General features: G+C 35.4%; 1 protein-coding gene and 1 non-coding gene across 2 annotated transcripts in view; one reads left to right on the top strand and one right to left on the bottom strand.

The window, feature by feature from the left end:
* The window catches only part of Abca12 (ATP binding cassette subfamily A member 12), a 157,144-nt gene that overhangs the window by 69,159 nt on the left and 63,616 nt on the right, over positions 1–24,369 (bottom strand). Inside the window, exons 7-15 of the mRNA XM_027941876.2 lie at positions 23,122–23,300; positions 21,588–21,700; positions 16,749–16,824; positions 12,363–12,481; positions 11,092–11,198; positions 5,044–5,300; positions 4,841–4,953; positions 3,488–3,612; positions 1,359–1,532 (exon numbers count right to left, since the gene is read on the bottom strand). Coding sequence (XP_027797677.2) covers positions 1,359–1,532; positions 3,488–3,612; positions 4,841–4,953; positions 5,044–5,300; positions 11,092–11,198; positions 12,363–12,481; positions 16,749–16,824; positions 21,588–21,700; positions 23,122–23,300 — 1,263 coding nt within the window. The remainder of the gene's footprint in view (positions 1–1,358; positions 1,533–3,487; positions 3,613–4,840; positions 4,954–5,043; positions 5,301–11,091; positions 11,199–12,362; positions 12,482–16,748; positions 16,825–21,587; positions 21,701–23,121; positions 23,301–24,369) is intronic.
* On the top strand, positions 5,720–5,793 carry Trnal-caa (transfer RNA leucine (anticodon CAA)). Its single transcript has one exon. It is a non-coding gene; the product is annotated as a tRNA-Leu (tRNA).

Genomic DNA, 24,369 nt, shown 5'->3' with positions numbered 1-24,369 from the left:
GGGAAGTGTTGGGCAGATCGTGGGGTCCTTGCAAGATCAGGGGCTTCCTTGAATAAAATGGGAAGTCACTGAGAGTTGTTAAGCAGAGGGGTGACATAATCTGACCTAGGTTTTAAAAGGGTCACCTTGGCTGCTCCGGAAGTGGCAGGCATGGGAGTGAGAGAAGCAAGGGTGGAGGCAGGGAGACCAGTCAGGGGGCCATGGCAGAAATGCAGATGTGGGATGATGATGGCGACTCAGGAAGGATTATTAACAACTAGTCCCAGAACATCATCATCCCCTTGTCTACAATGCTTCCACAACTGCCTCTTGCTTCTCATTTTCCTTAGTTTGAAGAGAAAAAATATTTTTTCAGGGTTTTTAAGAACATGTAAGTATTTTTGAGCCAAGTATAGATTTGGGTAAATGTGGGTTTAAGTCTCCTGTTTACATCTTTCTTTCAGTTATTTATTAATTAATTAATTCATTCATTTGGTGCTAGGAATTGAACCCAGGGCATCAAGCATGCCAGGCAAGCACTCCACCACTGAGCCACATCCCCAGCACTAGTTATTTCTTACAAAAGTAGTTACAGTGCAACTGCAATGCAATGAGTCATTGCTAACTTCACTAAACCCTAAAATTTGACCATTTGTTTTGTTCTCCTGGATAAGCAATGGTAGCCTCTAACTTAATGAACAAAACACATTTTTTTCCCTGAACATATCAAAATGTACCCCTCCTTTATTTTTACGTAAAAAGAACTTTTTGTGAATCTTTAAAAAAATATATAAATACCTTTATTTTATTCACTTATTTTTATGTGGGGCTGAGGATTGAACCCTGTGCCTCACACTTGCTAGGCAAGTGCTCTGCCACTGAGCCACAACCCCAGCCCCCATTTTTTGCTAATATTTATGTGTATCTTACTGCTTACTTTAAAAAAAAATGAGTATAAAATTTATATTTCACACTTTATTAGTAATATATATTAATTTTAGTTCCCGATCTTGAATATACAACCTGAGATTTAATAAGGTGATAATGTTAGCTTTTTTATCTATAAAATGTACAAATTTGCAATATGTGATCTCTAATAGAGGTTCCATTTGATTCTAAAATAAGCCATAATTCCAAAAGCTGTATAAATGGATCTCATCCCTTATAGTATCAGAGAGTATGCATGTGTATTTTAATATTTTTAAAAGATGGATACAATATCTTTACTTTATTTATTTTAATATGGTGCGGAGGATCGAACCCAGTGCCTCACATGTGTGAGGCAAGCGCTCTACCACTGAGCTATAACCTCAGCTAGAGTAATGTAATATTTTGTACTGAACCATGAATATAAATTTCTTTCATCCACGGCAACTTGCCTTGTATGTGAAGTTGTAAATGTCCAAGTAGTGCAGAAGAGTCAGCCCAATGAGGTAAGACTGGTGGGATCTCTCTGGAGGAGGCAGGCTGCAGAATTCCTCCATTGCATCTTCAAGTTTGGGATTGCTGATATTGGCATCACAAGAATGCAACCAGAACACCTGAGAAATAATCTGCAAGTTGGAGGAAGAAAAACATTTCAGCTGTGAATCCTTTGAGAGTCATCTGTCCAGTCTGAGAGGATTTGAGGTATTCAAAATCTTAAAATATGACAAATTTCCCTCAAAAAATCAAATAACTTTTTCAAATGTGCAAATTACTGTTAATAAAACTACAGAGAACCCATAATTCATTGGAAACCTTCTTAAGAAATAAGATAAGAAAAAAGAGAAAGGTGTGTGTGAGGGGTGGGGGGAATCTAGAACAAATCCCAGAACTTCTGTTTAATTGATTTGGAGTAAGTTTAAGAAAATCACTAAAAATTCATGTTGCCTTCAACTTTTTAGTCATATTTAATTCAAATTGCATTTCACTGAATAATCAATAAAAGTTATAATCTTGTATAAAATACTGTAAGCTCAGAATCACACAATAATGCAAGTCACCCACCATGGACAGTAATGCTTATACTTTTAAGTATAAAGAATGACTATGCAGAGTAAGATGTCATCTTCATTGCCACCAAGTTGAAATAAACAGAGAACCTTTGAAGTTCAAGGTTGCAAAAACTTTTCTCTTTCCTCTTAAAATTAATAAAAATGGTCACTCTCCACTATATATGCTTTTGTTTACTGCAATGAACCTGCTCTTCAGAAGCCAAATACCTTATTGCCAAAATTAGATCTCAGGATCAAGTGAACAAAAGCAGATCAAAAGGAAAAGGTGAATGGATAGCATTTGCAGCACAAAGAAGAAGAAAAGTGAAAACAGAGCATTTTTATTTTTTGTATGGGGGAACCAATTAGAATGACACTAGTAAACTGAAATATCTTCCACAGAAAGCATTTGAGGCTTTTTATAAACTTTATCTAATATTGGAGAGTAACTGGGCTGTGCTTAGAAATGACACACTCTGTCACATGTAAGTGTTGAATGGATGAGGCCTTAAGCTCTGCAGCTCTTTTGGAAAATTTCTATGACACTTCCAGACAATGAACTTGGAAACGGGATAAAAGATAAGACATTTCAAGTGGAAAACCCTATTATCGGCATATGAGAAAATGACATTATTCATTTTCACACTCAAAAATGTTTACTACAACCACAAACTTACCCATAGTTCCTTTGACCACATCTATTTATACATTAAGTCTTGTCTTGGAACTTTCAAAAAGTAAAAATGAATATCCATTTCTATTTTAGATGCAACAAACAGTGAATGGTCTCCATGTTTCTTTCTCCAATTAAGTAACTAAAGTCTGACTTTAATATCCTTATAGTAAGTTCCAATTTACCTCACACAATGCTATTAGGATAATGACTATAATTATTGATGACATCAATTGTTTAAGAAAGCCATTTGAGGAGGAAAGCAAAAGAGAGAATGAAGGTAACGAGAAGAAGAATAAATAAAAATAAAAGGAAAAGAATACACAAGAATATTCTTGCTTTAGAATTTCCCTTCTATCTTCACTTAACAATTAGACTGTTCAGAAGGAAGGGCAGAGAGGAGGAAAGGTAGGGGCAGGTAGGATAACCACTAAAACACAGTGGGATGGGTAGAATGTGTTTCATGTTCTCCATACCACAGAGCAACTATAGTTTACAACAACTTATTATATATTTTATAAAGAACTGGAAGGGAAGAGTTTAAAGGCTCCAAACACATGACAAATGCTTAAGAAGATGGGAATTACCTGATTTGATCATTATGCCTTTTGTATGTGTGTGTGTGTGTGTGTGTGTGTGTGTGTGTGTATTTAACACACAGTACCCCATAGATGTGTATATGCATAATGTGTCAATGAAAAATTAAATTTAAGAAATTAGGTAAGCCTACAATTTTACCATTTTCATGGAAAATTCACCACATTTGCATGCAATCTCTCAGCATTTTACTGATAAGTACTTAACGAAGACTGTGATTTAAACATCTTAGAACTGCATGTAAGTACAAATCATGGCCCACCTCAGCTCTGTTATCAGGAATAGGAATGGCTAGTAACTTGTCAATACTTGTGTTGGACATCACTGTTGTTCTCCTTAGTTCTTCCTTCAGTTCTTCAACATTTCTAAACATTTCTATTAACTGATCTGCAAGACAACACACACACACACACACAACTCACATGTCAGTTTATAATGACATTCATTTTAACCACACCATCATGGAGAAGGCTCCTAGACCAAGGCATATTCATCACACCTGCCTTATCAGAAACAGACTTTTCCTGGTTTACGCAAACTTAGCAGCTTTCAGATCTATTTCTATCTGATGTAGGCTTGTTCTTATTATGATATCATTAACTCAAGGTAACAGACTGCTCTGGGTTATAAATTTTTCTAAGGTGTCGACAACTGAAAGTTGATTTGAGGAAAATATGGTTTGCTCCCAGAGTTTGATCACATAATACACTAAATAAATATCTCTCCATTTGATTTAAAACATCACACAAATTCAAGACACTTTTTAACCTGGGGTGCTAGGGTATTGTCAAGTTAGGACAAAGTTGGATAAACCTGATGCTACAGAGTATTTTTCCTTAGCTTTTCCTAGCACACTACAGTTTGCTTATAAAGGGGATTCACAATTCCTATCTCCTTTTAAAATAGAATGTGTTTAATTCCAAAATTTTTTTAGGTCAGTGATTATAACTATTTTATATCTGGGTCATTCAAGGCACAGTAAACAATATTATGATTTTACTTTAGCAGATTGTGATCGCTGTTCTGCAGATGCCTTTCAATTTATTTTATTAAGTATCCCTCATGCAAATATACCTCCTTTATTTTTGGACTCAGTGCCCTTCCAATTTTGTGGCTGCCTGTTGTCCAAGATGCAGACTGCCTTTCTTTTCAGTATTGAGGTATTATGCAAAGGAGAAATGTATTGCATGGTGCATCATGCTCAGAATACTAATAGAAAGTTCCGAATTGAGATTTCTGCAGACAGCAGTGCATCTTTTTATTTTTTAATCAGATTATTCTCACAGAAGCAAATAAATCTCATCTTTGCTCATGCCGCTGACTACCTCATTGCACTTTAATATATCAGAGAAACAAAAGGTGAATGGTCTAACTAGTTAAATTTTGAAGATCTCTTTGCTACAAAATCAAATTCCCCTCTTTCCTTTCTCTGCTAGCTTTCTGTGTGTTTGCTTTAGACAAGTAACCACATTTGAAATCTTCAGATTTCTTCTTTGTAAGGCTAGATAGCAAAGTAGGTTTCGTTGGGAACTTCAAAAAAGCCTTTCTTAAACTGCAGCATGAGAATCACACGCATTCTAATAAGACAGCATTTAAAATATGGATGGGGAAACACCTGGTTGTTCAGAAGCATCTGCACTGTTATTGACATGCAGCATGGCCTCTATGGTCAGTATTAACTGTGTGATATTTTCCAAGTAATTCATTTGCAACGCCTGTTCCAGAAACCTGGAACAAAGTAGAAGAAGAGATTCAACTAGGCATAACAGTATTTGAAGAAAGGATTTCACCAAGGGAAAAGACAATAGAAAAACTTACCGATCCATATTTAAATTAATTTTACTTGGATCCCCCGTCAGCAAGTCACTCAGTTTTGCAGATATGATATTGTCACGGTACAGTAAGCTGGTTGCTATTTCGGTGCCCAGCTCTGCTGCTTCCAGAAGTTGCACGTGAAACGTACTGTCTTCACATAGACTCCCAAAGCTCATATTAGAGAGTTGGCATGATTTCTCTAACGAATTGAAAGTTTCCGATTCACAAAGAAGTTCGGTCAAGTTTCGAAGCTGAGACAGCTTTCCAAAATGGGGAAAGAGTGGAAAACAGATTAATTACATTATTCTACATATTTTGTAGATGTGAATAAGCAACCTGAGTTGATTTACTTAAAAAATATTCTGCATATGTGTTTAGTTTGTTGGCATCTGAAATTAATTTTATTACAAAGTACTGTTTTCTGTCATTCAAGTTTATTGTTCTCTTAAGAATTTCATAAAACCTATTAGACCTGTCTTTCTCAACTGTGGATTCATAGGCATAAAAAAAATGTAGTTTAGAAAAAGAAAAAAAATGAGAGAAAATAAGTAGTTTGGTTTTATTCAGTTGAAATCATAATTTGATTAATTTTATATTGTAATTTGTATTTTAAATCATGTGCAAAGACAGAAAGTAGGTTTGGTTTAAAACTCTGAAAAGGGCCTTCCTTTATGGGGGCTGGGGATATGGCTCAGTTGGTAGAGTACTTGCCTCAAATGCACAAGGCCCTGGGTTCAATCCCCAGTACCACAAAAAGAAAAAGGCCTTTTTTTCCTCATACCCACTAGGCTGGCTATGATCAAGACACCAGAAAGTAATAAATATTGATGAGGATGTGGAGAAATTATAACCCTTGCGAACTGTTGGAAGAAAAGCAAAATAAAACAATCTTAATTTCAAAATAAAATGGTGCCACAACAGTATAAAACAGCATGGTAGCTCCTCACAAAACTAAAAATAGAATTATCATATGATCCAGCAATTCCATTTCTGGGTGCATACCTCAGGGAATGGAAAGCAGGGTCTGAAAGAGATATATATGCACCCATGTTTACTGCAGCATTATTCACATTAGCCAAGAGGTAGAAACAAATCAAGTGTACATCAACAGATGAATGGTTAAACAAAATGGTAGAAATACACATATATCCTATGAGATTTTATTAAGCCTTAAACAGGAAAGAAATTCTTTCACATGCTGCAACATGAATGACCCTGGAGGGTACTATACTAAGTATAATAACCCAGTCACAAAAGGCAAACACTAAGATTCCAGTCACATGGGTACCTAGAACAGTCAGATTCACACAGAGAAGAAAGTGGGGCATGGGGGAAATGAAGAGCTTTTAACAGCTTTGGAGTTTCAGTTTTACAAGACAGAAAGTGTTCTGGAGATCAGCTGCACAACGGAAAAATAATACAAGGGGGAGAAATGAATGACAGTAGAGGGGGTAGAGAGAGAAGAGGGGAGGGGAGGGGGGATAGTAGAGGATAGGAAAGGCAGCAGAACACAACAGACACTAGTATGGCAATATGTAAATCAATGGATGTGTAACTGATGTGATTCTGCAATCTGTATATGGGGTAAAAATGGGAGTTCATAACCCACTTGAATCAAAGTGTGAAATATGATATATCAAGAACTATGTAATGTTTTGAACAACCAACAATAAAAAATTAAAAAAAAAAACAATGTGAGTGGAATCAACACAACTGAACTACATAGTTAAAAATGGCTGATAAAAATATGATATATGATATTTTATTATGATAAAAATCAATGGACAAAAAAATTTAAAAAGACTTTCCTAAGCTGCAGTGTTGAGAATAACATGCATTCTAATGAGACCATATTTAAAATGTAGATGGGAATACACCTGATTCTTCAGAAGTGTTGGCACTGTTATTGACATTCTCATCTGCCCTCTAATGGGATAAGGGAAACTAAGTGCTTTTGTCCTATGGAAGTGTTTTAAAGGGCTTGAAGTCCTAAGCCCAGAGGGAAAGGAGAAAGATGGAAATCAAACAAGTCTCTAAGCTATCGACTCTGTTCCTCTCTGCAGTTCACTCTTTTCTATGTATTCTAAGGATATACTCCCAAGTCATACATCCTGAGGGAAAATAGAATTTGCCTCTGGGAAAGTCAGTTCTGTTTTACTTGGAAGCTACCCTAGAGCTATTCTTTTTAAGAAGGCAAATAAATTGGAACAATGTCTAAAGAATAAAATACATGTGTCATTTCTTGAACCTCAGTTTCCAATCAGAAGTTCCATTTTGACAGAAATGTTGAACTTCTCCGTATAGGCATAGATTTGGGAATATTTCATTCCATATGACTTGTCTTTAATGAGAGGTTTATAATAACTAAGTGAAGATCATTTAAATTAGTCATTGATCACCTCAGATAGCAAATATCAAAGGCTCGTTTTCCATCATATTTCATATTATAATTGACCTCTGGCTTTGAGCTATCTGAAATAGTTTCAATATGTATGGAAATTCTACTTTAGTAAGTAGTGTCTAGTGTCCTATTTCTATGAGAAAATTTCCATTCTGGAATAGACACAGTCATTCTCCCGGTTGTGACTACATAGTTGTCATGCTACTCAGACCTTTGATTTTTTTCAAATATGATGAAACCTCACCAATGAAATGGAGACAAATTTCTATGCAACATTCCCTGGGTTCCATTCTTTTGGTTGTTTTATAAATAAATGTATAAGTGTCAGTGGCTCAATATATCTGTTTTAATTGAATTTGGGGGGTGTGGAAAATCTGAACAATTTCAGTAAAGACTGAAATACATTTTTTTTTTATCACAGGTTTGAAATACAAGTATGGAAAACTACAGTTCACAGTATAGTCCTGAATCGATGAGATAAAAGTTATAGGAGAAATTGGAAATCTAGCCACATTCAGGGAGTAGGCTTGGTTCTCTGAATGGTTCTCTGAAATAAGAGTATAAATCAGAGTCGATAATATGGAATGCACTGAGAAGAACATCCACCAAGGAGCAACATTATGGTCTTTTAGTACTCATCACTATTTACTACTTCATCCTAAGAACAATACATGTATTACATTTTTGAAGGTTAATGGATCATCAATAATCAATATAAGTTTAGTGAATTATTGCCACAGATTCAAAAAGAGGCCCTGAGTCCTTTATCACAAACAGGTGTTCAGGCCTATCATCAGGCAGTGATTCATAACTAACTCCAAGTCCATCTCTAATGGAATTCCCCATGGTCTGGTGTTCCCAGATGCATCTGAATCAAACTTTGTATTGACTTGACCTCACAATGTCATGGGCATAAAACAGTAAAGTGGCCACATTCCTGGGCTCTTTGTGCATAAACGGAAGGGAGATGGGGGCCTATTCAGAAAATTAATGGCATTACAATAAAAATAGTGTGTTATCTGTATGTACACCCAATATAGGGAATATCCATTTTTCTCATAGTTTTCCACTGAGGAAATTCTCATGCCTGTTAAAGGGGCTGGAGAGAGAAAGCAGACAATGACGGGAGAAAAGAACACAAGCTCAGGAACAGCCATGTTCCTGCTAGAACGGAAGGCTGGGAGCAGAAGTCACCAATGGCTGGCAGGCATTTGGAATTTTGGAGGTTCTAAAGAATTGTCTTAAGAATGCCATGAATAAAGTTTTGGAATATGGGCCCTAACTGACCATGGAAATGAGGATGCTGATTAACAGGGTAGACAGAGCAGGGAAGAAACAACAGCCACAGTAGGAGTTGATCTTCATTTTTCAATGACACGTACTGAGCATTTTCCATGTGTTCCACTCTGTGCCAGATGCTGGGAATACCACAATAAAGGGACAGATCTGATAATGTTCCTCATGGACGTAGTCTAGGACTGAGGGGGTTTTGTCAGTTTCAAATGTTATAAATGACAGTGGATTTTCTAACTAAGGGACAATGATTACTGTTTACTTCTAGAACTTTTCCATGATTTTGACACTCAAGAAGAGCATTACATTCAAACTGTGGATAATGTTGAAAATTGTTCTTAGCCCCAGTCCCATTCCATCAGTATAAAAAATTGCTAAGAATGTACATTTCTATTTCTCTACTGTGTCTTGTGCAACCTGGTTACTTCCCAAGTAAAGAACTGCAATGAGTAGCTGCCCAGGAATCACAATGATATCATTAATGTTAATTACTTTAACATTCTCATTTGTTCATAAATTCACAAGTCATGTCTGCTAGTTTGTGAGGACTGAGATAAAGAAGGCATGATTTCCTTAGAGTTTGTGCTTTAGTGAAGAAATAAATAGACCCTGTGTTACTTCAATGTCAAGTGGTAGGTTCCAAAGGCCAGAAATCTGTCCTTGGAGACTCCTCTTTCTTATGCCTCAATCTCATTAGGGGCCAAAACGTCCTAAATCACTCTTGAAACTGGCTCTTCCTTCTATTCTCTTCCATAGGTGCTGTGCAGGCCCTCTCTCTGTGTTTAGATTATTGCCAACGTAGCCTACTGAATTTTCTTCCAATCTCTATAAGTCTCCCAGAGAGATCTCTTTTTTGATAGAGATCACAGCTTTCAGATCAAATTCTAACTCTCTAAGCAGAAAGAGGTCTTTTCGACCTGGACTTGGTATCACTCCACACTCCCTTTTCCCTGCCTCTCCCATAGGTACATTTTACTCCAAGTGGATTCATGACTCTGGGTGACCTATACCTATCTTTCAGGCTCATGACTATGACTTCTCACAAATCCAGTCTCTATGTCTGGGATACATGACTTTGTGAAGACTGTAAGGCTTCAAAACTCAAAATATGCATTAGCTCCTCTACAAATTTCTTCTTTACATCTCTATACCCTACAATCGGAGTTGAATATCCCATCTCCATACAGAGTTCTGTCCATCCACATACCACAAGTAACTTATCTCACTGGGCTATAATTGCTGTCTGTTTTTCCATCTCCTCCACACTAGACTGTTTATAAGTACATTTGGGTTAGAGATTAGGGAGCACGGATGATAGATGAAAAGAATAAATGGATAAATATTATAGGAGCATATATTAAAAAGTCATTATCCTGGCTGAAAAACAGGGAAAGGGTTATACTCTAATATTGTAAGAATGACATTTCAACTTGTCCTTGAAGAATGAGTAGAAATTTGTTAGATGAATGCATAAACTTCCTTCTCATTTGCACAAATTAAGATAATGCTAAATTAAGTACATTAGAAATTTTGATTCATGTAGAAGACTAGGTCTAAAAGGCAGGTAATCTAATGAGCATATTTATTTGTAATATACATGGACATAATGTTTTGCATGCTTGCTTAATTATACCATGTTGAGTATATAGCAAATCATCTTGCTTGCCCTGAATACACTAGTTCTAATTTTACTTTATCCTTGGCTACATAAATCCAATTAAACTGCTGTTCTTACTAGGAAAGCTGTTTCCAAAACTTAATAGGGTTATTTAAGAAATAAAGTGAATTTTATGATAACTTGTGTACTATATGCATGAGCTAAGAAAAGAACAATAAGGAAAAAAAGGATGAACTTATTTAAATTTAGGAGCTTTAAGTGGTTTTGGTCACTTCTCACTCTTCTTTAATGTCATACATTTTTATGACTTACTGGTTTCTGCTTATGATGACAGCAATACAGATAAGTGAGTCAACTTTTAAGGTTTTTGTACACTGAATCAAAACAGCTTTGAAATCTACTCTTACAGACTTAAGAACCAAAGACATATCAAAGGAGAAGTCATATTATGAATTCTTCTTTAAATTATGAAGCTTAACAAAATAACTATATTACTACTCATTCCTTTATGCATGTAAATACTATATTAGGCTCTTATGGATCATTTTATATAGATATATTCACCAATTAAAAATGAAGACATTACATAGACCAAACACTATTGTCACCTTTCTTTTTCCAGTCTAAATCTAGAGCCAAAATAGGATTGTTATTTGCAAAGACTTAAAACTTAAACTAAAAGTATCTCATCAAATATCATAGCAAGTGTTGATGAACATTTTTTTCTTTCATGACTTACTTTTGATTCTAGAATTTCAGGAACTGGAGGGAAGTAATCCTCATAGGAACCATTTCGGAGAAAAGATTTTTTAAATCGAATTGTGGACTGCAGAAGCTTCAGATTTTCTGTAGAGGGAAAAAGAGTTATTTTATATGAATCGTAAGGTTACTTGGGAAGTACATTTGAAAGACACCTTTATCCTGATTTATTACTAGGTTTTTTTATGATAATAGCCTAGTTCAATCTAAATATAAGATGAGTGAAAATTTAACCTTTCCTACAACCATGTGGACTATAGAGTTCATTATTTTTAAAATATTCATGGATATTCTGCTTAGAGATAAAAATATTTCCAGCAAAGGTGCTACCTGGTTTTGACTCTCTGTGAACTAAATATGCTCTTATTTCTGAGTTGAATATATTATTCAGTTGAAGCATTTGGGGGAGAACAGGTCATATAATCACTGTGATATAAATATGCCCTTCCAACCTTGATTAATTCATGCCAGCTAAACAAAGACAAGGCTTAAATATGTGTTGTGCTATTTGCTTGCTATCAAATCTCAAAAATATATTTTGGTGTAGGAAAAAAGAATGTGTATTCCCTAGAAAATGTAAGAAAATACATGTTTTTTTTTTCTATAAAATTAAGAATATTTGATTTAATTACAATCTTCCTGGTTGCCCATTAGGCAGAAAATGGAAAGTAAAATGTATGAAGGCAGAAAGTAAAAATAGTCTGCCACAAAATTTCTTTGTTTTATGTCAATTACACCTGTTTTTGGAACTCTGCATTATCACTTTTTGTTATGTTTTTTAAAAAATTATTTTATTCACTTATTTATACATGGTGCTGAGGCTCAAACCCAGTGCCTCACACTTGCTAGGCAAGTGCTCTACCACTGAGCTCCAGCCCCAGCCCCCTTGTTATGTTTTAATGACTAAGATTATAAAGGGCATAGAAAATGTTATGAAGGGTTATAGGAGTACCTAAAGACTCTGGACAGTGGGAAAAGTTTATCCAGGTGGCCATTGTGGCATTATCCAGTAAATGGCCATTATATTAAAATTTGTCCGGTTGACCAGATGCCCTAATAGCAGCTACATTAATATAATGGTAGGACTACATCCTCCCTTCAGATATTAAACCCCCATACTGAAACAAATACATATGAAAGGTAAGTTTTTAAAAAAAATTTTCTTTCATAAGCCGATGTTTTAACGAACTTAATAGTTAAGAACAGAAACAGAAACAAGGAGCAGAGTTTCACTGTTAAGAAGAGTGTTACCTGGTGATCCCCTGGCCAGATTGTCAGTCACATTTCTCACACAGGCCAAGTAGGGAAAATAAGGACTATTTGATGATATATTTAAGATGGCATCTTCAAAGTTTTCCAGGATTAGGAGCCTATAGAATTTGGAAAGAATATATACATTAAGTCAGCTAAACAAAAAGCAAGGCCATTCATTGAGGTCATGTTAGTTCTGGGTGGCTTGGCTTTGGTTGATGGTATCAGAACACCAGGAATGTGCTCATCCTGCCTGATCTAGCCCAAGTGCCCAAGGGCAGCATTACTCAGGATATGCTGAGTACTTGCTTTTTACATGAGAATAGTCTTTATGTTTAATTATTTTAATATTTATCCTCAAATTAACGTCTTTCTGCTTTCCTTTCAAATTGCTTGCCATCTGAGGACTGCCAAAGGTCTTGAGACATATGTGCCTCAGAGAACACATATGTGTGCGTGATATATAGCTTGTCACTTCAATTGGGAGGCTACCTCTCTATTTTTTAAAATTCTTCCTTTAATGTTGAATTTTGTGTATAGTTAAGATAGAAGAAATGTCAATGTCTGACTTGGGGGTCATCTGCTTTGAATCAAACTGCACAGTATGCAAATCAACTAGTCCTATCAGATGTTTAACTTAGATGTTATAATATTAGTGAGAGACTTACCCTGGTGTAGCTAGTGAATATAGAAAAATGTTTGCATTAATATCAAAGAAACCTCACAGTGTTTAGATGTGGGTTAACAACACTGAATCCTTGAGGAACTTTAAAAAGAAAATGATTCAATGGCAGGAAAAGTCTCTAAATGAGCCATGAGAGCACTGCATAGTGGTCATATGAATGACTCTCATTTAAATACAATTCATAACCTCCAGGTTAAAAAAATAAAGCACTTATTTCAAAAGTCTTCTGCTTTTACTTAAGCATCTCCTTCACTAGAGACTCTGGATAATACTATACCTGGTTGTCTTAGCTTTTAGACGGCCTCATTATTTATCAATGCTTCCTTATAGATAATTAATGCCTTTTGTCAATTCACAAATAAAGGACAGAACAGTATATTCTTAGACTAAAGAATTTTATTTTCTGGCCAAAATAAAAGAAATCATCTATCAGGGAAATTTCTATATCACATTATAAATATAAAAACCCAATAGGCATGTATTAGATAACAAAACTAACCTTGTTGTATAGGCTAACCATATAATATCAAGTCATGTCTCTATATAGCTAAGTTTCTTGTTGCTCCAATCATAAAATCACTGAGTCCAGTCAAATCAAGTCAATTCAAGACCATAATGATCAATGTACTCATAGCACTGTCCTAAGACAAAAAGCCCTGAGCCAGTGTCTTGGAATATTCAATAGTTTTAAGATTGTTGAGGGAAATGAAAAGCAATCTCAGAAAGAAGACCCTAAAGATAAAATATAAGATGCAATTTGAGAATCCAGAATATAAAGAAGAAACAAGTGGAATTAGGACCATAATTATAAATTTTCTGCATCTATTTTCTTTTGGGGGAGATAATCCATTTGTTTTACTTGGTATAATAATGAATATAGGTTTCAAGATAGACTTATGTTCCCTGTGAACAACTTGGAAGAATGATCCATTTAATGTTGTATCCCACTCCTTGCTCATCCCGCCACCATCCGGGTCATAGAACACCTAGCATTTGTCTTTTGTACATCACAGACTTGAGTTACTAGTAACTGAGTGAATGAATACATAAGTGAGTTTTTTTTAGGAAGCCGCAGAGATATTGGCTATTTATCTGAAAAGAGACCAATGAGGCATCTCTGGAGGGCACATGTGGGGTAGGTTGATCCAGTCTCAGAGATGGTCCTCTCTTATTTCTCTCTCTTTCCTTATCTTGTCCTTCTCAGTACTACCCTTCTTCTTTTGTGTTTGTTTTGCTCTCGTGGTGCAGTTATTACAGTCCAGAACCAGTTCCATCAGGGTGCAGTGCTTAGAAGCAAAATACTGGCCTAACTATCCAGATGGACAAAACCAACAGATTCCCAAGGTTATTGTTAAGACTAGAATAAAGAACAGTTGGGCTTGAAGTGACCTTGCAATATCATCTAAGTCCTTCTCTCAGTTTTATAAAGAACATTAGATTGTCAAGATTTTTGAGAGTGAATTTAACATACTACAAAAATTAAGATTCCACTATTTTGGTACAAACATCCCATGAGTTTTTTAAACATATTCTTGATAGAAAATCTTAACTCCCAAGAGTTCTTACAATAAAAGGTGAGTGGTGTATGAGCACATGCTTGACACCCCACACACAGAAAAACAATTAATAAAACAAAAATAATGATGGAGCCATGAGGAAAAAATATTTTTGAGTAGAGTTCTTTAAAAAAACTTTTATTCTTTTATCATATGTCACTATTGCTACTCTGTGATTATTTTTAAGTAGGAATGGAAAGGAAGTCTGAACATAAGAAATCCCTTAATTTCATCAATCACAATAAGAGCCATCTTAAAAGTATTGAGTTCTTCCTAATAAACTGTCAGCCAGCTGTCAGAGCTAACTTCATTTGCTGTGGAATGGGAAGGCTGAGGCACTGGCACTGTCAAAGCTAGGGAGCTTCCAGGCTCTGATAAAGATACCTCGTGTCAGCAATAAGCATCTACCTAGTTCAACTTGAAAGGTGGTTTTAAAACTTCTTATTTTTGATGGCTATATGGGGAGTGTGTTTCAAAGACCTATGTATTTGAAACATGGCAGCCTATGGGAAGCTGTCTAAGGACTAAGTCGCTCTGGGAGAAGAACTGGGTCAGCCACCACGGAGGAAGAAGGAGATGGCCCGAGAGACAGGAAGTGCTTGTTTATGCAAGGATTTAGCTTAGACTTTACTCTGAGTCAGGGACCTTTTCATTAAATCATAGCAAGTTTCTAAGCAACTACTTGGATGCTTTTTTAGAAAAAAAAATGAATAGTTAAAAATAAGTCCTACTCTTTCTTCTTATCAGGAGTTGATTTATTTTTTAATGGAAACAAAAATTGTGTATATTTATGGGATACTATGTGATATTTTGATACATGTATACATTGTGTTAGGTTAAACATATCTCCTCAAACATTGATCATTCCTTCATGATGAAAACATACTAGCTTTTTGCAGTATGCAGCAGATAATCATCTATAGTCACCCTATCGCACAATAGCCCCCCAGAACTTCTTGTTCCTAACCCAGAATTCAGTACCCATTAATCGACTTTATCCCATGCCCTTTCTCTTTATTTTTATTTGCACAAATATCCATTAGCACAAAAAACATATTTGGAGGCACTAAAGTCAAAGGATTTCAATAGTTTAATTTATTAGATTAAAGCAACCCTCATCTGGCCAGCTATCTGATCTCTACGTTTGCCTTGAACTACAGGAATTTACCTCCATCAGTACTACAGGGGAGTGCTAAATTTCCTCCCATCATCATTACAGTTACTTCAGTAATCTGCTTACATGGATGGTCTTTAGTGCCCATGGTCCCTGCTGTCATTTCCTCCACATATTCCTGGCACTCTCTACACACCCTAATAAAAATCCAAACTTAAATTATCTATCAACATTTTTGTCTACCTGCCTACCAAAGAAATAATGCATTACCTTGATTGGAAGTAAGGAATATTTTGGTTCTTTAAAAACTAAAAGAAATATTAATGTGAAAAATTGGTCTGAATGTTTTTATCCCCCTAAAGTCATTGAAATCCTGACTCCCAAGGTGACAGAATTAGGAGTTGGGACCTATGGTAGGTGGTCAGGTTATAAGAGCAGAGGTTTCACAAATAGCAATGGGAATGGCCATTGTAAGTAAAAGTAGCCACAGAGAGCTGCCTTGACCCCTTCACCATGTGAGGACAGAGTGAGATGGCACCATCTCTGAATCAAAAAGCAAGCCCACATCAGACCCAAATCTGCTGGGGCCTTGATAAAGGACTTCCCAGCCTGCAAAAGTGTAAAAAATAAATTTCTGTTGCTTAAAAGCTTCCTTATTTATGGCATTTTGCAATAGTGGCTTGAACAGACTAACACAGGTGCTTATGTATTTTTCATGGTGAAATACTTTAAAATAGTTGGAAACTGACCCCACAGGTCTAAAGTAGCATGCAGACTTGTCACGTTAGATATAGTTACACAACCTTGGAAGTGAAAAACAGGTCCTCGTGTTGTATTATCCAACAATGTCATTCAATAATTCCACAAGAAGTTTCCCCTTTACTACACTGGAGCTGTGTCCTTTCCTTTGGCAGGTCATAGTTGGTTTTTATATCCCATGGTTTTTAACACTACTAATAGAATTGTGTGTATGAACTGTTTTAATTGCTTATTCAACCAAGTTACCAAACAATTCAGAAACAAAGACTTACTGTGCAGCCAGACTGCTTGGGGACAGTGTCTGTTCATCATCTTCCCTCCATATGTGTGTTGTATTATCAGAGTCACCTAAAGTAATAATATTTATATAGGTAAACATTTAACATGTGTGATTAAAGATTTTTTTTTCTTCTCAGCAAAAACCATTCCAAGTCACTATCAGGGAAGGAAAGTGAAAGAGGCTAACGGAGAGAGGGGTGAGGAGGGGTAGATAAGGAAAAATGAGAGGAGAGATAGAGGAGAGGGAAGAGGAGAGAGGGGGCATGATCAAAATGCAATATATGCCTGTATGGAAATGTCACAGTGAAACCCATTAATCTGTATGATTAATACACATCCATCACTGTAATTTTAAAAAGAAAAATGAAGCATTTCAAGTGAAATAAATGGGGAGAAAATTAAAAGAAAAAAATCTAAACACTTCTTTTTTCCAAAAGAATTTTACAGAAGACATTTATGCTTTTTTTGTTGAAAGTATTTATAGGAAATAGGTGTCTGCTGATCAAAATAATCCCAACAGTCAAATGCATGCATTTCTAATAAATTTGTTCTCCATGTCTTAAACTACTACATTATTTCCTCTTAAGACTTCTTTGTAGAGACGACTCTTAAATCTCATAGTGCAGATTGACTACAACTTGATTTGTTAATCAAATGAAGCCGATTTTCACTCTTACAGGTCACTGGATATTTTTTCTTTTGGCGGGAAGGAGTGGAGGGAGATCTTCAGTTGCTTATCATATAGCCTTGGGAAACATCTGCCGTCACTATTCAGTATTCTCTACATTTCAAAAAACAGCCACTGATCATCAAGTGCAGCTATGGATGCAAATCAACTAATGTACACAGAACTGTTCTCAGTCATTTCAAATATTAAGAACTTGCAGAGTATGGAAGGCAATCACCACGTTGGATCTTATGGAAACTGTATGTGAAGATTGAATTAAACATGGAGAGTTTCCCTAGAAGTTAAATAGGTCACTTATTCAGCTTGCTGCAAAGATTATATAATGAGTAAGTGTACAATAGCATTCATATGAGAAATTTGAAACAAAAATTCTTTAGATGGAAACTGGATAAATAAAAGCACCATAAATTCAATGCTTTAAATCAGCTCCTTTAGGAAAACAGTATCGCATATTTCAGTCTTCTCTTCAGACATGACTCATTTCTTATAAATAATCGAATATGCTTCAATTCTTTCCCTTTTAACATTGGCCTAGACTCTTTCTTTCTTTTCCAGCCTTCTTCCTCTCCTCTGTCTTTCATGGTACTGGGGATTTAACCTAGGGGCACTTTATCACTGAGCCATACCCCTAGCCCTTTTTACTTTTTATTTTGAGGCAGTCTCCCTAATTTGCTTACAGCCTCGCTAAGTGGCCTCAAATTTGCAATCTTCCTGTCTCAGCCTCCTGAGTCAGGGTCTAATCACTTTCAATAGGATACTTTAATACCAGCTTTCATAGTTCTTCCTTTAATAGCTCTTTCCTTCTTAGAAAGCTTTAGGATGTACCACATCCTAATGCAAAACTATGCCATCCATGCATTTCTGATGCTGATTAGTTTATTTTATTTAAATTAATATGTGCAAAAAATAGTATCCCAGAATTTAAAACCTCTTTATCTACCTTCTGCATCATTCATCTTGGCTCCTAGTAACGAGTAGAATGGCTTTTTCAGTTTTCCTGTTCAGAAGAGTGGATTTTCCTGTGCTTTGTCCAAGGTGCAGCAGAATATTATTGTTTTACTGATAGAACATGCATCTACAAGTTCAAGTACCAAGAATGAAGATAGCCAAAATAAAAAAAACCAAATTTGTTGGTATCCATATATAATCAAGAATGGAGACATAATGAGATTTAAGCTTTTGCAATGTAAAAGTTTCCAAAACTGCTTTTCCCAGATCAAATATTGCTTACTTTGAACTCCTATGTGATGCTTAGCAAGTTGGCATTTGTGTACTATGTGGTTATGGAGTTTCTTCTTCATTAAGCTATTAAAGTAAGTAACTAATAGAAATTAACTTTATGTTATCAATGATAGACTTGACCTTGAAGTTAAATAGAAAATTTCCCCTCTGGCCACTAAGGACTATAAAGTATCTTGGAAGAACTACTGTACTAAACAGACCTAAATGAAGTGGAAAATGTTACAAACCTCTGATTTTTGAAGGATTGGGCATGTTTAAAAGTGGAACCCACAGACATCTAGTGCACAGAGACTTTTTTGCATCATAAGGATTGCTTTCTATTTAAAAATGCAATTTATAATATGCTACTTTGCAAAAGGCAAATTCCAATAACTCAGAAAGGTCATCTCTACTCCTGATACTCAGTCTTTATAAATGGAAGTAATAGAACTTAACAACTGTATCAGGAATCCTTGCTGGAACTTAGATCCCTTAGGACAGAAGGAAGACAACCTTCTTCCTAGGGTTGTATTAGCATCTCCCTGCTTTCATGGTTGCTGAGGAGGCTTCTGGAGAAACCCTGAGAGTGTTCATAACTCAGTTTAAATCAGAGATGGACGGGGGAGGAGGAAGTGTGTAGAAATCAGAGTGTGGAGGGAAATTGAGCACGACTAAAAAAGTGCACCTGTGGGTGAAGGTGCAGCATGACAGGCCCAACCCCCTCGGGCTGAATGTGGGAGCAGCACTGAGGTCTGGTGTAGCATGTACTTGCATGACCCAGCAAGAAACCCTGGATTCAAGTGTGCCTATGTCCCAGAGATAAAATGGGAGTGAGGCCACCCACAGGAGAATTCAAGGGACAGACAGATCCAGGTTCTGACCTCGAATTGGCCACCTGCTGTGTGTGAAACTAGGTAGTGTCCACCCTCTTATGCCTCACTTTCTTTGTCTGTGAAATGGGATAATAGCTGCATCTCATAGGATTATTTTCATAATAAAAGGAATTGAATATAATGAAGCACTTTGCATTGACACAAAATCCAATTATTTTCCCTGTTTGAAAGACCGATCTGAGATCTTACAAGGCTATCTTTACCCTGTCATGCATTAAAGAGGTGTCAAGCAACTCTTCTATGAGTTACCACTCTTCTCCAGCTTCACTGGGTGAAAAACCCAAGAGAAAGTAATTTTGCTTCAAAAATGCTGTTGAATGCCATGAAAACTAAGCACGGGGTGTGCTGGACAATGTAATAGATATCCATACTCAGGGCCAGAGACACCTGTGCTGCTAAATTAGCATCACGGGTTCAAAGTTGAGCTCCCTGAATGTTTCCCAGAAATTCCTAGGAACATTTTTCAAGCAGGCACAGGCTTAGGGTTAATGAGTTTTAGAAAGAGATGTAAATGTTTTTGCCTTAACCCCAGACTAATGAAATTGTAAGTGTATGAAATTTAAAAACAAAGAAAAACTAAGCACATCAAATTTTACAGATAAAAATACATTTTCCGGTGTATCTTCTTGTCACCTTAACCTCCAATAACATGTTTCAATAATTGCCAAAGTCTTCAGCATATTCATAGACATAAGGCATGGCCATTGCTACATACTGAAAATTGAGTTATGTCATTCACAGAGAAGAGTATCTTGCGACCTGTTTAGTAAGAAGTGCTGCTTACTTGCTTACTTTTGTGACTTCTAAGTCACAGATGAGCTTTTGTCCTTTGGGGAGTAAAAATCTTAACTTTATCACTTTGTATTAATTATAAGGCGTGAGTCTGCAGATGAAAAGAACAAGAAAGGTAAAAAAATGTGAAGTTCTGAAATCTTTAAAATGCAAATATAAAAAATACAGAGGAAATAATAAAAGTCTGTTAGTGCACTCTTTGGTTCTCTGGCTTGGACTTTTTAAAGAACAAGCCTTCTTTTCTAGTGTTCATTAAGACCATTAAACTTAACAGTAATCAATCTTGCAAGCTAGTCATTTGTTCTATAATTGTAGATATAAAAATCTCTAGATTAATAGAAACTGGTACCCAAGAATATGTCATACTTTTTAGTAAGAATTCTTCAAAGTCTTCTCAGACTTAACTCTCATATGAAAACTGGTATTTTAAGACAAAATAAGGAAGAATCTGTTTTTGACATGATGCTCTCAGGGAGCTTACTGTATAATCCAAAAACAATCCATACTTAAAAGCTGACAAACTCAATTGACAACGCCTAATTCATTCAGGAGAGGTAAATGTTAACCCAACATTTTTCCTGGGAAGTAGAGATTTACTCCCTACAGCCCTGATCCTTTGCATGTATCTGCGCATATCTATCTATGTATTTCCTTGTGAGTGATAAATAATACTATTCTATATATGCAAAGGTGACATTTTCTGACTCAGGAGCAACATGCTACACTTGGTGTCACTGGAATGACAGTGGGTGTTTACTGATCTATTTGTGCTTTGACATCACTATACATCTTCAAGATGGTTGGTTGAGGGATGTATTTTTGCTAATGAAAGATTCTTTCTGAAAGAAAGAAAGAATTTTTGAAAGAAATCAAAGTTTGGAAATGAGGACCTAAATCTTGCAATTCAGTTTAGACCTTTGTTCCCCCAAAATGGTGGTAGGAATCTATTTATTGAGGCTTACTGCCTGGTACTTAGTTTCCATCCCAAGTATTGACATAGTTTTACAAGTTCAGAGAGATCATTTTTACCAAAATAAAAACCCTAGAAACGCCTAGCCTTTCTCAGCCATTTTTTTTCTTTTTCACACTCTGACTCAAGATTTGGATTTATCTGTAGCATATGCATTCACCTAAGAATAATACCATCTCTATGTGATCACCTGAGTTGCACTCGGCTTTATATTCCTAATGGACTTTGTAAGACTGAATTCAATACAGTGAAGATGGAAATACAATACCTCGAGCTGGGGAGTCCAGAGTGTACAGCAGATGCTTAACAGACTTTTGAAGGGTTCTGAAACCTTCGTGAGTCTCAACACGTGGAAAAACCTTCTGCAGGACTAGCAGTGCCCTAACAAGTAGAAAAACAATTAAACCAGATTGTGTTTCAAGGCTTACAGACAGAAACAAAAGGTTATTCAAAGAGAAAATGGCTGCAATACAGAACATTATTCTTACAATATAAAAGACAAGATGCTGCTTTTATAATTTAATTATGCATTTATCTGCTCATGCATGAAATCCCAATCAAATGTTCTTGAACCAGAAGAGAGAACTTTATGTTTCTAGTGTGGAAAGAAAGCTTAAGACTCAAAGACTTTTAAATAAGGGAGCAAAGTTCACATCAGTTTTTTTTCTTTTAAAACTTATAAATAACAGGTTAAGAAACACAAAATTGAAAAAAAAAATGTCTTTTTTAATTAAAGGAAAAATTAAATATTTTCACTAAAAAGCCAGCCCCTCCCCCACCAACAAAAGAGCAAGTCCAGATAAAGGATCCAGTTTCAGGAATTATTATTATTGAAACATTTTATAAATATTTACCTTTTGCTAAACAAGTGATAATTTTTTTGAAAATGAAATGGAGCTTTCCTTACTTAAAGACTGTCCTCTATCTTCTAAGTGGTCCATAGGCATTACTCCAAAGGTAGCTAAAAATTAATATCCATACTAATTGGCACTGTCTTCCTATTATGTGTATGGGTAGCCTTTACTGGTAATAGGAAATCCGCAAATCCACTTTTGTTTGAGTTCATTTTGTATTTCCAAAATCACAATTAATTACTTAAAAAAAAAATCTTTTTATCCCCTTCCCGTTGTTAGCACATTTTTAAAGAAATGTTGCAACTACAGAAGGATGTCTGAATTTCATAAACACTGTGATTTATACCAAGAGTGAAGGCTGAGCCAATGTTTTAATTAACTTGAGTAGTAACCAGAACAAAGGCTTTTGTTAACAATTTGCCATTTATGAAGTTAAATGTAGAAAAATAAGCTAACAGTTTTTCCCTGTCAAGCATCTTAGTAAACTCCAGCAATAGATCCAGTCTGTGGGTTTAATCTCAGGGTATTCTATGACATTTTTGGAATTTTTAAAATTGAAATTAAGATTGTTTTAGTTTTGGTCTCCTAGACCTGAATTAAGTTGTTTAGAGAGCTAACCAATAAGTATGTTCTAGGTTGTTTCTAGTATAATATGAGAATTTCAAGATAAATAGACAGGTACTTTATATAAATATATATACTCATATATATTAACATACATTGTGTATTATCTCTATATAGTATTATATATTTAATATATGTATATGTGTATATATGTGTATATATATGTATACGTATACATGTATCTAAAAATATATATACACACGTACACACCCATACTTACCTTTATTGTTAACATCTGCAGTGAAGTACTGAGAGCTCATTTGCTCTGAGCTTAAATTTTGTACATAACAGTAACCTCACAAGAAATATTTAACATTTTCTTACCTGTCTGCCTTTCGGAGGACATCAAATAGACTGCTTAGTGAGGTGTCATTCTGAAACACATTTGGAAAGCTAGAGAGGAGCTGCCACAGGGCTTCCTGGTCCTGCACTTGTGAGAAGAAGGACAGCACTTGGACTATTTCTTGGAACACTATCTTCTGATTGTTGGGGTCACTTGATAGCTTAAAAAAACAAAATCACAAACCATCAGGTGAGGCTTTAGCATTTGCAATCACATGGCTTACTGTCCTGGAAAGCATCAAAAATCTAGACTGTTCACATAAGCACATCTTTTGAATCTTCATTCAGTTGGAAGCCATCTATTATTTGAAAAAGCAACCATTTCTACCATTCATAAACATAATTGGATTTTCTCTATAACTCCAGAAATCGGCATATTAGAAGTTTGGCTAACAAAGTTGTGTTTATATAAAATATTTTAAGTTATATATTTGTAAATTAAAATTAATTTCCAAAAACAAAATTAGCTTTGGAGCAATGTTCTTCTCTTTTCTTGGGAAATGATTTAGGAGTTGGAGGCCTATCTCCTCTCTATCCTTTACTAGACCTTTTATTCTTTGGTGAATAACCCTTAAGACTAATACACATGAATATTAAAGATAAAAAATAGTCTAAATATATTAATGATGTATATGATATACATGATGTGTAGAAATACATAGATGAAAATGTTTATTATTAGAATTACACATACTTAGTGCAATAAAATATTTCTGAAGTTTCACAGCAATGCAGGGAGCTGTAGTTACAATGAGCAATGGATAGTGAGTGAGCATATGTAATAAATATACTCTGTACTATGAACAAGCAAATAAACAAACACCATAATTTTGTTCTTGCATTAGATCACAATATCCAGCTAGCAACTTCTGAGGTAACATATTTTCTTTGTTATATTCCCACTCAAAGCAATTTTCTTAGTTCATTCATACCAGTGAAGCTGAGCTATAGACTGTCTTAATTCAAGGTCTTTCATGCTGAGAGTGAGCCTTTGAACAATGCATTTTTGATGACATATTCTATTCTACATGCCTGCCAAATTTATTCAAAAAGGACATTAAGTGCTTTATACTGGATCGGCATCACTATAGTAGTGACTAGCGTCTATAATCTAGTTCTTTTGGAAACTCAGGTTACTGAATGATCATTTTTAAAAATTACTTAAAATAAAAAAAATCAGAGAATTGAGGGAACAATATTAGCATGCATGTTTCCTTTATTCCTGTTTAT

This window comes from Marmota flaviventris, chromosome 11 (assembly GCF_047511675.1).
Source record: "Marmota flaviventris isolate mMarFla1 chromosome 11, mMarFla1.hap1, whole genome shotgun sequence".
Classification (NCBI taxonomy): Eukaryota; Metazoa; Chordata; class Mammalia; order Rodentia; family Sciuridae; genus Marmota; species Marmota flaviventris.
The sequence above is the reverse complement of the archived record's forward strand: the minus strand, read 5'-3'. Positions and strand labels throughout refer to the sequence as shown.